The sequence below is a fragment of the Coregonus lavaretus genome (genome assembly GCF_964263955.1).
Source record: "Coregonus lavaretus genome assembly, chromosome: 15".
In the NCBI taxonomy this organism is placed as follows: domain Eukaryota; kingdom Metazoa; phylum Chordata; class Actinopteri; order Salmoniformes; family Salmonidae; genus Coregonus; species Coregonus lavaretus.
The window spans coordinates 14529405-14543422 of NC_140002.1; the positions used below are offsets into that span (position 1 = coordinate 14529405).

Consider the following 14018-nt stretch of genomic DNA (forward strand, 5'->3'; position numbering starts at 1 on the left):
ATGAAACAAACTACTTGTTTAAACTTTATTTGTAGATTTTCAAGTTGAACATAGAGACATCGACAACAGTACAACATCCCCAGTCCTTAATCCCCCCCACCCACCCCACCAAGGCATCATACAAAAAATAGCACAAGAAACAGAAACAGTTCAAAAAAAACAAAAAATTGCAATAAATATTATACTAATAGTAATACAATTGTAATTACAGCAGCATTGCTGACATTCAGAATGTTAAAATAAACGACTTTAAAGAAGGTTGGTCAGGAAACATTATTTTTTTTGGGGGGGGTGAACTATCCCTTTAATTAATCTCAAAAGTACCGCTATGGCATTCATGTATGTGGAGAGTGGCACAGTTGAATGTATTGTAGACCTTATTAACATACCCTATTGAACATTTTAGAGAGCCACATCCTCAACCCCTTTTGTTCTTTTGGACTCTCTCGCTCTCTCTTTCTCTTTCTTTCTCTCTCTCTCTCTCGCTCTCTTTCTCTCTCAATGTTCTCTCAGGAGAGTGTTTCTACCCAGCTGTTCCTCCGGTGACCACAGGCACCACCTAACTCAGGGATAGCATGGGAGCCCACCCTGTGTATCCCCCACTCCCATCCTTCCTCCTCCTCCTCTCCATCCTCCTCCTCCTGCCCCACCCGGCCACCTCTTCCTCCCACTCCAAGCCTCAGGTGGTGGAGCGGGCATCTGTATCAGGCACCCCATCTCCCCCCTCTGGTAACAGCACAGGGGGCAAGCGGGCGTGCACGGACAAGGTGATGTGTAGACCTGGCATCGTGCTACCTGTGTGGCTGCCACTCAGCCCTCCACTGGCGGAGCAGACGGGGAGGGCGATAGTCTACTTCGCCTGCCTCATGTACATGTTCCTGGGCGTGTCCATCATCGCCGATCGCTTCATGGCCTCCATCGAGGTCATCACCTCCCAGGTGACCAGTGACCACTTCTCTCTTTGTTTTGTCCTTCTTCAGTCATTCCCATCCTGTGGTGATTCTGAAAACTTTCCCCAAAGTTCCCAGGTTTTTCAGAAGTTTTTCAGAAATGGTTCTGGGAATTCTCCGACCGGGATTTCTGAAAAACCTGGGAACTTTGGTGAAGTATATGGAACTTTTGGAATACTGTCCTTTAGCATCAGAGCATAGGCAATATCACTGAATTGCTGGTAAAACACTAGCTACATGTTTCCCTAACTTTGATGTGTGTCTTTCAATCGTTGTCTTTGTAGGAGAAAGAGGTGACTATCACCAAACCCAACGGGGAGACGTCAGTGACCACTGTGCGGATCTGGAACGAGACTGTGTCCAACCTCACGCTCATGGCCTTGGGCTCCTCTGCACCAGAGATCCTTCTCTCTGTCATCGAGGTACGCCGGTGACCCCACAAACCCTTCATCACTACACACCATCCCAGAGTTTCCCCACTCCCCACAAACCCTATATACAACACACTACCCCAGTGTCCCCACTCCCCACAAACCCTATACATTATACATCGGGTTAGGGCCAGGTAGGGCCTGTTTTTCATCAATAACTAGGGTACGGGCAGGGCTCAGGTATCACAAAATTGATCACTAACATTTTGAAGCTTAGCCATTTGTGCGTGCTCTGCTGCTCAGTACAGTCATATCTGACTATGATCATAACATGGTGTAGGAAGTGCTTCAACCTCTTCAAATATAAGACAGGAGAGATTATTTCACAGAAAATATTAATGTTCCTTGAGTTTTGTTGGAGTTTAGAATGACGCAAAGTAGCTAACAGCTAACTGTTCTCTCATGTCTTTTATTGAGCAGAGCAGCCCAAGAGGAGCCGTTGCTATGGATACTCACAGACTCAGAGCACCATGAGCAGAGCGCAGAGCGAGCTGCACGCAGGAAGCGAGTGACAGACAGAGAGGAGCAGCTAATGCATTTACTAATAGAGGAAGTTATTTCAGATTTTGGGTTTCGGGCAGGGCAAGGCCTTCAATTTGGCAGAAGCAATCGGCCTGGTAGGGGCTGAATGGCATGGGTAGGGCTCAGGCTTAAAATTAATGCCAGTGCAGGGCTCTACACACTACCCCTGAGTGTCCCCACAAAACCTTTGTACTACATGCTACACCTGAGGGACCTTTGATTTGCTTAAATTCGACTGGGTTCCCCATTGACAGATACCGTAATGGAAGTAGCATAACCCGAGCTTATTTTGTTATTCAACTTGATTTATTTTCTGTCTTGTTGACGGCAGGTGTGTGGGCACAACTTTGACGCAGGGGAGCTTGGACCAGGCACCATCATGGGTAGCGCTGCCTTCAACATGTTTGTGATCATCGGAGTGTGTGTGTGGGTCATCCCCGACGGGGAGTCGCGAAAGATCAAACATCTGCGAGTGTTCTTCATCACAGCCTTCTGGAGCATCTTCGCCTACATCTGGCTCTACCTTATCCTAGCCGTTATCTCCCCTGGAGTAGTGGAGGTCTGTGTGTGTTTGTGTGCATTGTTTGTTTGTGTGGGAGGGGGGGTGAGTTGTGGGTGTTTGTATTATTTGCATGTGTGTGTATTTGTGTGTCAGCGGGGGTTTCTAGACAGATTTTGTATGCATTTGTGTGTGTTGTTTTTAATACAAATGTTGTGTGTTGATTCTGCAGGTATGGGAGGCTCTGGTCACTCTGCTTTATTTCCCTGTGTGTGTCATCTTGGCTTGGATCGCCGACCGCCGCCTGCTCTTCTACAAGTACATGCACAAGCGTTACCGTGCCGACAAGCAGCATGGCATCGTTGTGGAAACGGAAGGTGACCTGGCGCCCAAGGGGATCGATGTAATCATGGACGCTAAGTTCTCGGATGGCAATTCCACAACTGGAAACTCCTCCAGTGTCTGCACAGTCTCTGTTCAGACTGGTAAGGAGCTGGACCAGAACAGAGATGAGGTAGGCTGAACCAGGGGATCAGGGAGAGAGAATGGTCAGGACGAGTCAGAAGAGTTTAGCAATATGGGAGAGTGGAGTGGGCAGGGAGATGATTGTGGTCCTTTACGTGTCTTTGCCCTGGTGCTGTTCCTTTCCGTGTCTTTAAAAAATATATATTCCTGTCTGTGTTTCAACCATTGTGTTAACGTTGTATTTCAAACATTGTGTTAACATTGTGTTTACATTGCGGTATCATTTTGCTAGCCTTGTATAAGCCTGGTATGAACATTTAGTTAATATTGTGTTAACGTTGTGACCTAACCTAGGTGGTACGCATCCTGAAGGACCTGAAACAGAAGCACCCGGACAAAGACCTGGAGCAGCTGATCGAGATGGCCAACTACTCAGCCCTGGTGCAGCAGAGGAAGAGCCGCGCCTTCTACCGCATCCAAGCCACACGCATGATGATCGGTGCCGGCAACGTGCTCAAGAAGCATGCCGCCGAGCACACGCGACGCAAAGCCGCCGCTACGGAGGGCGGAGCCCCGGAGAAAGACGACAGGGCCACGTGCGCCCACCTGTCCTTTGAGCGTGCCCAGTACCAGTGCACGGAGAACTGTGGCACCCTGAGCCTAGCGGTGATCTGTGAGGGTGGCATGGGGCAGCACACCTTCTATGTGGACTACCACACAGAGAATGGCTCGGCAAACGCCGGGGCGGACTATGAGTTTAGCGAGGGGATGCTGGTGTTCAAACCAGGGGAGAGTCGGAAGGAGATTAAGGTTAGATGGCGAGGAGAGAGAAGGAAGGAGAGGGGAAAAGAGAGAGGGAAACGATGAGAGGAGGAGGGAGATGCATAGGAGCTGTTTACTGTAGTTTTGAGTAATACTTCAGTCAACCAAATAATCAATCAATTAACTAATTGACTTGTATTTGTTTACAGTACTGTAATGACCTGACTAGATCATAAAAGAACAACTGTCCAGACAGAGGATTGAGTTTACGAATGGACGGTTTATTAAACCAACTTTACACAGGCTACTGTTTGGCCGTAGCCCACGCCAAATAAATGAAAGATAACCCACAAGCCAATCGTGACCTTCTCTTGTGAAGCCCAGACGTAAAAAAAGAGAGAACAAAGGCTAAACCTGGTCTTAACTTCCAATGCTCCATCCCCCTGCCCAACCCCCCTCCACGCCACTCCGCCAACCGCCAGGATGCCCAGCATCAGAACATTCCAGGCATTCCCGTGATTGGCAGATAGCAGGTTGATTGACATGTCGGACCCCGCGAACACTGGGTACTGGTAGGTACAACACAACCATCTACTAGCCTAACACATAACACACAGCTGTCTGTGCGGGTCGCTACACAGCCCCCCCACCACAAAGTCCCTCGTCCCCGAGGGAACAAACAAAGTCTCTGAAGCGACCCGGAGGTCTCCTTTGCCTGCGTGGCTGTGATGGCCGCAGAGTGCCCCTCTGGGAACCAGGGGATGAAGGCAAGGACATGGGGGACAAGGAAGCGGGAACGGGTAATACAGTCCGTGGCTCTGGGGAACCACGCGGTGACACAGGGGGAGTGGGCTGTCTGGAGCCTTGTCTGCGGCACCTGGGGGTGGGTGCCTGGAGAATGTCATTGCCAGAGAGGGGAATTGTGGGGGTTCCTGGGGTTTGGGGAGAAGAGGCCCCTCTATATGGGGATAACCTGTCCCGGTGCAGTGTCACCTTTCTCCCCCTGGGAGGAAGCTGCACCCGGTAAACAACCTCCCCTACCCTCTCCAGGACACTGCAGGGTCCCACCCAGTGACTGTCCAACTTGGGGCATCTGCCTTTTTTCCTTAGCGGGCTGTAGACCCAGACCAGCTCCCCAGCCACAAAGTGCCTTCCCCGGGTGTGCACGTCATAGTTCCTCTTCTGCCTCACACCTGCATTCAGCAGCTGCTCTCTGGCGAAGGTGTGGGCTGTCTCCAGGCGGTCCTGGAGTCTCCGGGCATACTCCGGCCCCGGGGAAACATGAGGGCTATCCAGGGGCCGACCAAACGCCATCTCCGCAGGGGTACGGATCTCTCTCCCCAGCATGAGGAGGGCAGGCGTGCAGGAGGTGGAGTCTTGGACAGCGGAGCGGCATGCCATGAGGACCATAGGCAGGTGCTTGCCCCAGTCACGCTGGTGTTTGGAAGAGACGATGGCCAGCTGCTGTCCAAGCGTTTTGTTGAAGCGCTCCACAAGGCCATCACTTTGAGGATGGAGAGGAGTAGTGCGGGTCTTGTGCATACCCAGCCTCTCACACATGGTGGCGAACACACGGGACTCAAAGTTTCTGCCTTGGTCGCTGTGGATGGACTCTGCAGCTCCAAACCTGCTGAACATCCCCGCTGTCAGGGCGTCGACGATGGTCTCTGCCTCCTGGTCAGGCAGAGCATAGGCCTCGGGCCACTTTGTGAAATAGTCCATGGCCGTGAGCACCCAGCGGTTTCCACTGTCTGTGGTGGGGAACGGCCCAACTACATCCACTCCCACCCTCTCCATGGGAGCCCCCACTGGGAACTGTTGGAGCTGAGCATGAGAGTGGCCTGGGGGGCCCTTTCTCGCTGTGCAGTGTTTTTGTGACCCCAAAGTGTCCAGTCCCCACCCCCCCATGAGTACTCTGGAGCACAGCCTCCCGCAATGCTTTTGGGACCACCACCTGCCACCTCTCCTCCCCCGTAGCTGACTCCTTCCATGCCCGCTGTAACACGCCATCAGCCAGCCGCAGTCGCTCAAACTTTGACCACAACCCTTTGGTCGCGAGTGAGAGCGCTGTCACCTCTTCCCATGGTGGCCTCACCTGCGCCTCTACCCACTGTAGCACTGGCTGTAGGTCTGTGTCCCGTCCCTGCTGCTGCCCCCATTCAGCCACGTCGACAGTCTGCAGCTCACAGCAGACAGGCCCGCTCGCCCGACACACTGTGGCACAGACCCCCTCCTCTGCACACAGCTCTCTCTCCCGTCCCTCTCTCTGTTCACAGTGGCGGCAGCCGTCTGCAGTACAGGGCCGACGGGACATGGCGTCGGCGTTGGAGTGGCGTGCCCCTGCCCTGTGCACCACCGTGAAGTCATACGGCTGAAGCTCCTCCAACCAGCGTGCCACCTGTCCCTCTGGCTCTCTGAAAGACATGAGCCACTGGAGAGCAGAGTGGTCAGTCCTTACAGTAAAGGGCAGACCACCCAGGTAGTACTTGAAGTGTTTGACGGAAGCCACAACAGCCAAGAGCTCCCGCCGGGTGACACAGTAGCGGCGCTCATGTTTGTCAAATGTTTTGCTGAAGTACGCCACCGCTCTCTCCCCCTCTGGCCCCACCTGGGCCAGCACCCCACCCATGCCCACATTGCTCGTGTCTGTGTCCAGGATAAAGGGCAATGTGAGGTCAGGGGGGGCGAGCACGGGGGCCTCGATCAGTGCACGTTTGAGGGTGTTGAACGCCTCCTCACACTCCACTGTCCAAGTGAAAGCCTTGTCCTTCGGCAGCAGGCGGTTCAGTGGAGCAGCAACGCTTGAGAAGCCCCGTACAAACCTCATGTAGTACGAGGCCAGGCCCAGGAAGCTCTTCAGCTGACGCTGGTCGGTGGGGGTGGGCCAGTCTCTGACAGCCGCTACCTTGTCCTCCATGGTGCTGATCCCCTCCTTCCCCACTCGATGGCCCAAGAAGGACACCTCTCTCCTCATGAAGTGGCACTTCTCCGGGTGGAGCTTCAGACCTGCGGCAGCCACCCTCTCCAGCACACACCGTAGCGCCCCCAGGGCTGACTGGAAGGAGCTGCCATGGGCCAGGATGTCATCGAGGTATACCAGACACTGCTGTCGGGGGATGCCATCCAGCACCCTGTCCATCAAACGCTCAAAAGTAGCTGGAGCGTTGCACAGGCCAAAGCACAGGACCTTGAACTGCCAGTGTCCTCTGTTAGTGGAGAACGCAGTTTTGGCTCTGGCCTCTGGGGAGAGGGGCACCTGCCAGTAGCCACTGCGGAGGTCTAGTGAGGAGAACCAGGAGGACCCCCTAACCAGGTCCAGCGACTCATCGATACGTGGTATGGGGTATGAGTCCTTCCTGGTTACCTCATTCAGCCGCCTGTAGTCCGCACAGAACCTCAGCTTGCCCCCCTTCTTCGGAACCATGACGACTGGCGCCGCCCAGGGGCTGTCTGAGGGCTCAATGAAGTCTGCCCGCTGCATCTCCAACACAGCCTTGTCTGCCGCCTCCTGGCGTGCCAGCGGGATACGGCGGGGACGCATCTTGATAGGTCGAGCATCACCTGTGTCGATCTCATGCTGCACCAGATGAGTCTGACCCACCTCTTCCTCACTCAGCGCAAAGCTGTCTCTGAATTCAAACAGCAACTGCCTCAACCGTTCCTGCTGCTCGGGGTCAAGACCAACACAGTTCCTCCCCCATATCTCCCTCACTGCAGACAGTGTCCTCTCCCCTCCCATCTGGGGTAGCTGGGCTGGGGGGGCGCGGCCCGGGCTCACAGAGGACTGTGTCGTGGAGGTAGCTGGGGGAATGTAACGCAACGCCGTAGGTGACAGGGGGGCTGGGGAAAAGTCACACCCATATGTGGGGGAGGGGGGGCAGCCATGAGTCTCTGCTGCTTTAACTGTTGGAGTAAAGGGTTTGTTGGGTTGAGTGAATGTGACATTAGGGGCCATGGTGACCTCCGGCCCTCCCTGGAAGCTCAGTGTGCCCCTATTTAGGTCTAACTGGCAGCCTGTGCTCCTAAGAAAGTCCAACCCCAGGATACAAGGGTCCTGCACAGCCGCCACCCACACAGGATGACGCACAGTCCTGCCCCCTACTGTCAGAGTCATTATTCCCTTCCCTTTCATGGGTGCCAGCTCACCTGTGATTGTGCGGAGCTGCACAGTTGTAGGCTCACACTGAGTCCAACCTGGCACAATATCTGGCCTCACCAGGGTTACTGTGGACCCAGTGTCCACCAGGGCGGAGCAGGGCACCCCCTCCACAGTGACAGGGACATGACAAAAGTCCCCAACACAGGTCCGGCCCACCACAACAACATGCTCCATCCGCTTGCCCTCGTCTGCTTCTGGGGGAAGTGGAGCCTTGCTTCCCCGTCTGTGCCGGTGGGCTCCTCCTGAAGAAGATGGTGGTTGGGATAGAAAGCCAGGGGTCCGCACTACCCGGTCTATGCGGACCCCGAGCCGTTTCCCTGAGCTCTGGGGGACATGGGGCAATCTCGGCGCAGATGGCCTGGCTGGCCACAACCCCAGCAGACCCTGGGACCAGGGCGTGTGTTTCGTGCACAGCACGAATGAGTTCTGTCATTTCAGCCACCCATGCAGGCTTTTCCGGCTCCGGGCTGCTCTGCCCCCCAGCTCGCACAGAGGGTCTGTCTGCCTGCACCCCCACCAAAGCCCCAGCTGAAGCCCCAGCCCACACCAGCTCCCTCTCCAAAGCCATCTCCAAGGCTACCTGCAATGACTCAGGATGAGCCAGCTGGGTCTGTATGCGCAGCTCCGTAGGAGAGAGCGCCTGTATGAACTGGTCCCGTGCTAGCTCGCTCTGCACGGAGGGGGGCATGTGAGCATATGCCCGCCGAGAGAGGCTCTCAATGTCATTAGCTAGCACCCGTAGAGGCTCTCCAGGCTGCCTGCGTCTATTAGTCAGTTCGGAGCGCAGTAGCCCGGGCTGTACACACTGTCCATAGCGCCTCCTCAGTGCTCCCACTAAAGCACCATAATCACGTCTGTCCTCGGGGCTAATCAATATCAAACAGGCCAGAGCTTCATCCGTGAGGCATAAAGCCAACTGCAGTGCCCTATCTTCATCCGACCACCCCCTAAAATGAGCTAACAGTTCAAACTGAGCATGAAAAGCTTCCCAATCCGCCTTACCGGAATACTTCGGGGTCTTAACGGATACGGACGCAGCCGGGAACTGGGCGCCGCCATGTTTGTTTACATCCTGAGCCCCAGATTCCTCGTCCTGCCGCGTCGACGTCACCCCTTCGGTCCGCCCACCAGAATCCGCGCGAAACACAGTCGACGAAGCACTCATGCCCGCTTCAGCCGCCATCACTCTAACGTCCTCCCTCAAGCGGCCTCTGGGCTCCGATGCCCTGGCGATCTCCTCAGCCAGAACCCCCGACGTCCATGCACACGCACCTCCTTGGCCATAATCGTCCCCTACCTCCACCTTCACTTTCGGATTCCCTCGAAGCATCTTCAACCCCCGTTCTCACCTACGGTAGCTAGCCACAGAAGTCAGCTAGCTAGCTGGCTAACTTTTATCAACGTATTTACTTCTGACACCAATGTAATGACCTGACTAGATCATAAAAGAACAACTGTCCAGACAGAGGATTGAGTTTACGAATGGACGGTTTATTAAACCAACTTTACACAGGCTACTGTTTGGCCGTAGCCCACGCCAAATAAATGAAAGATAACCCACAAGCCAATCGTGACCTTCTCTTGTGAAGCCCAGACGTAAAAAAAGAGAGAACAAAGGCTAAACCTGGTCTTAACTTCCAATGCTCCATCCCCCTGCCCAACCCCCCTCCACGCCACTCCGCCAACCGCCAGGATGCCCGGCATCAGAACATTCCAGGCATTCCCGTGATTGGCAGATAGCAGGTTGATTGACATGTCGGACCCCGCGAACACTGGGTACTGGTAGGTACAACACAACCATCTACTAACATAACACATAACACACAGCTGTCTGTGCGGGTCGCTACAGTACTTTTTACAAATAAAAGTACAGTACTTGTTAGCAACTTGTCAGGGCCTGCACCTCCAAAGAGCGAAAAGAGGCGACAGTGGCAAGGGACAATTTGCTCTTGGATGGATTAGAGATTAGTTTAAATAATTTCAGATGAGATTAGATTAAAGGCCTAATGCAGCTGTTTTTACTTCAATATCAAATCATTTCTGGGTAACAATGAAGTACCTTACTGTGATTGTTTTCCATCAAAATGCTCAAAAAGAAACAAAAATACCTTCTTAGCAAGAGCAATTTCTCAAGCAAGAATTTTGCTAGGACTGTCTGGGAGTGGTCTGAGTGGGGAGGGGAAAACTGAAAACTAGCTGTTATTGGCAGAGAGGTTTGGAACTCTCTTTCTTATTGGAGTATGTCAACAGTCAGGCTAAAACTCCATCCCACCAAAACAGGGTGACATTTCAAACAGCTCTTACACTAAAAGGGCATTATCATCATTTTCACAATTTCACCCTGGAAATATATATAGAACACAGGAAAATCACATTTTTGACTGCACTGGGCCTTTAAATAAGATTGTCTCAATACATACAGTAATCCCCATCACAACTTTTGTGTGTCCCCTGTCCTTTTCAGGTGGGCATCTTGGACGACGACGTCTTTGAGGAAGACGAGCATTTCTTTGTGCGGCTGCAGAACCTCCGTCTTGATGAGGGCGGCAACAAAGTCTCACCGGGAACGCCGCCCAAGGGCCGGCTGGTGGAGCCGTTAGTCGCCATGGTTATCATTCTGGACGACGACCACGCTGGCATCTTCACGTTCGGCGAGCGCGTGCTGCGAGTGAGCGAGAGCTCGGGTACAATGGTACTGACGGTGGTGCGGAACTCGGGCTCGCGGGGCACCGTGATGCTGCCCTACCGCACTGAGGACGGCAGCGCCCGTGCCGGCGTGGACTACGAGGAGACCAAGGGCGAGCTTGAGTTCTCCAACGAACAGACCAGGTGAGGCTATGCCAACTCTCTAAAGTAGGGGGACGGTACCCAGCGGGAAAAACTGTTTGAAACGGCGTCATTACAACCAAATTACAACCTGTTGGTTGTAAACTAGTTATAATCTGGTTGTAATTACATATTTTCAACCAGATGTCTATGCTAGGTAGTCTCTTTTAACAGTCAAGAACCTATAGCCTGGTACATGAGGTTTGACCAGGGAAGGGTTACTCTGGATTTTGCTAGCCACAGTATCTACTGATTGCTGCTCTTTCCTTTTAAATGGTGTCTTATTACACCTGGAAAACCAGTTGTGTGCACTTAGTTACACAAACAAATCAATGATGTGCAGACAGGGAGCTGAGAAATCCAGTAGACACTGTGGCTCCAAAACAAGGTTGCCTAATGCCTACTCTCTCCGCTAAAGCACCAGATGGAAGGTTTGTTAGCACATGTTAGCCCATGTTCTCATGCCAATATGAGTGTTTAAGGTACTGTTTATCTGTTGTTTAGTTCATGTGTGTATTTGTGTGTGTGTGTGTGTTGTGTATGTGATGCACTGTGAATTATTTAGCCTCCACTATGTGTACAATTATTTATTCCACCTCAGCTACTGATGTGATTTAAATGGCAGGGTGTTTGTTAATGTTTCAGAGGGTAGGAAATTATTGTTTGCTTGCTTCACGGGACTGTCGCGAGGCCTCTCCATCACGGTTGACAACTCCAGGTGTTCACCTCCCAGAGTGCAAAGAACCTTGGCGTGATCCTGGACAACACCCTGTCGTTCTCCGAAAACATCAAAGCAGTGACTCGCTCCTGCAGGTTCATGCTCTACAACATCCATAGAGTACAACCCTACCTCACACAGGAAGTGGCACAGGTTCTAATCCATGTCATCTCCCGTCTGGACTACTGCAACTCTCTGTTGGCTGGGTTCCCCGCTTGTGCAATCAAACCCCTGCAACTTATCCAGAACGCGGCAGTCCGCCTGGTGTTCAACATGCCCATGTTCTCCCATGTCACCCCGCTCCTCTGCACATTCCACTGGTTCCAGTCGAAGCCTGTGTCCACTACATGGTGCTTGCCTATGGAGCAGCAGAAATTAAACCCTTGCATTTTGTGAACTAACACTCGCACTTATTAATAATAATAATAATAATAATATTGAGGAACAATTGAAGAGTTTCATTCCAAAACGCTATATATCCATTTTCAGAAATGTTTGTAAATTAGCTTTTATTGTTTAAAGAAATTATGAAAGAGATTGGTGTGTTTTTTCACTGTCTAGTCATGGCATAGGGTTGTTCAATGTCAGACATGTATTTGTTTAAAATCTGTTACTTGATCGTTTCATTTCAGAGAGACAAATAATCTTTTTTTTTTTTTTTTATGCTATATATCCACGTCACTCTCAGAGAAATAAGTAGTACTGCTAGGTTTTACACAGTCAACTGTAACAAATAACTACATTTTTAATAAAGAACTGTACAAATTACACATTTGTGACAGAAATAAATAAATAATAATTCAATACAGTTATGAGATCTGGATATAAAACATTTTCATTTGACATTTTTGTCATTTAGCAGATGCTCTTATCCAGAGTAACTTACAGTAAGTGCATTCATCTTAAGATAGAGAGGCGAGACAACCACATGTCACAGTCAAATATACAGGATACGAACATTCCATTCCAGCTAAACAATGGATATACTGTATAGTGTTTAGCAAAAGAACACATCTAAAATCTATGAATAAGAAAATCTGAGAACATTAATATTTTACACACATATGAAGGTACCCATAAGCAATCATTTCTGATGAAAAAACACGTGAAAAATGTGTGGATATAGCGTTTTGGAAATACTCTTAATTTGTACTTACTATTACTGAGATATGTGGTTGTCTCGCCTAGCTATCTTAAGATGAATGCACTAACTAAGTCGCTCTGGATAAGTGTCTGCTAAATGTGTGTGTGTGTGTGTGTGCGTGCATGCGCCCGTGTGTGTGTTTGTAGTTGTATTATTCAACAAAATATTTATCGTTGGTGTCCTGTGATTGTTGTGATCATAACATGTTTTCCTTATATCCTCATCAAAAGTGTTTAAAAAGTCTGCAAATATAACAATGTGTATTGATGACAACCCTCTTCTCTATCTCTGTGTGTGTGTGGGTGCATGCATGTGTGTGTGTGTGTGTACACATGTGTGGGTGCATGCTTGCATGTCTCTCCACAGTCAGACTCTACAGGTACGCATTGTAAATGTGGAGGAATATGAGAAGCAGGAAAACTTCTTCATTGTGCTGGAAGAGCCCAAATGGCTAAAGCGAGGAATCTCAGGTCAGTTGGGTATGTTGTGTGTGAGGGTTAGTGTTAGTGAATAAAATGGCCATCTCAAAAGGTTTGTTCAACCTACTATCCACTGTTACACACAGCGAAAATAGACGTTTGGCACATATTGTTAGAACCCTTTTACCACTACACTTGCAATCTCTCTGGAAGAGTTTTATAAAATAAGATAAGATTAAAGGGATACTTCGGGATTTACAGTATCTACTTTCCCAGAATCAGATGAATTCATGGATACCATTTTTATGTCTCTGCAGCCAATATTAAGGAAGTTAGAGGTCGTTTCGCCAGCCAATGCTAACTAGCATGCAAACACTTACCCTAGACTTCCAGTCATTGCGCTAATACTAGGTGCGTTAGCAACTTCCATCAAACTGCACGCAGAGACATACAAATGGTATCCACGAGTTCATCGGACTCTGGGGATGTAGATAAAGGGCTTCATTGCCAAAATCATGAAGTATCCCTTTAATTTTATTGTCCCTAGGGGAAAATCATCCTGGACACACAGCGTATACACTGCTGTATAAAAAAAACGAAACTGGGCATTTTCTTGCAATGCGTAAAGATCTACGTTGGCTCTGCCAAACATTTCCCATATTAGGGAGACCACCCAGGGGTGTAGCCTCCACTCCACCTGGATAAAAGATCTACACCGGAGTTGAGTCAACTGGGGACATGATTCACCCGAAGCGAGAGCATGTGCTCACTGCTCCCCAGCAATAGGGAGTGAGCCAAGATTAGAGTCTCTCCCTGTCTGTTAATTTTTTATTATTATAATTGTTTTTTTTAATCTTTATTTTAACAGGGAAAAACAGACTGAGACCTGGATCTCTTTTACGGCTGTGCCCTGTGTAAACATGTTGACATGTACAGTTTTAGACATACAGACAAGAACATTTCAAACATACAAAACAAAAACACAATTCAACAGAAACAATCACAGACAACATCATATTGATCCTCCATAAAAAAATGTAAATGGGCAAGGGACACCAGAGTGTCTAACTTAAGTTGGATCTGCAGTTTGTTCCATAAATAAGGTGCAAAGGAACTGAAGGCA

The 14018-nt window shown here is 50.3% G+C and overlaps 1 protein-coding gene across 4 annotated transcripts in view; it reads left to right on the forward strand.

Annotated features, from left to right (window-relative positions):
* Positions 1-680: 680 nt before the first annotated feature.
* The window catches only part of LOC311143208 (sodium/calcium exchanger 2-like), a gene marked incomplete at its 3' end in the record, with an annotated part of 28225 nt that continues 14887 nt past the window's right edge, over positions 681-14018 (forward strand). The window contains exons 1-7 of one of the 4 annotated variants that reach the window (XM_084179002.1): positions 681-938; positions 1235-1372; positions 2235-2462; positions 2635-2916; positions 3222-3677; positions 10253-10617; positions 12843-12964. In XM_084179002.1, the coding sequence (XP_084035128.1) occupies positions 771-938; positions 1235-1372; positions 2235-2462; positions 2635-2916; positions 3222-3677; positions 10253-10617; positions 12843-12964 (1759 nt within the window). In that variant the 5' untranslated portion in view covers positions 681-770. Of the gene's footprint in view, positions 939-1234; positions 1373-2234; positions 2463-2634; positions 2917-3221; positions 3678-10252; positions 10618-12842; positions 12977-14018 lie in introns of all 4 variants that reach the window. The other 3 variants (XM_084179005.1, XM_084179003.1, XM_084179004.1) reach the window with 3 other exon arrangements.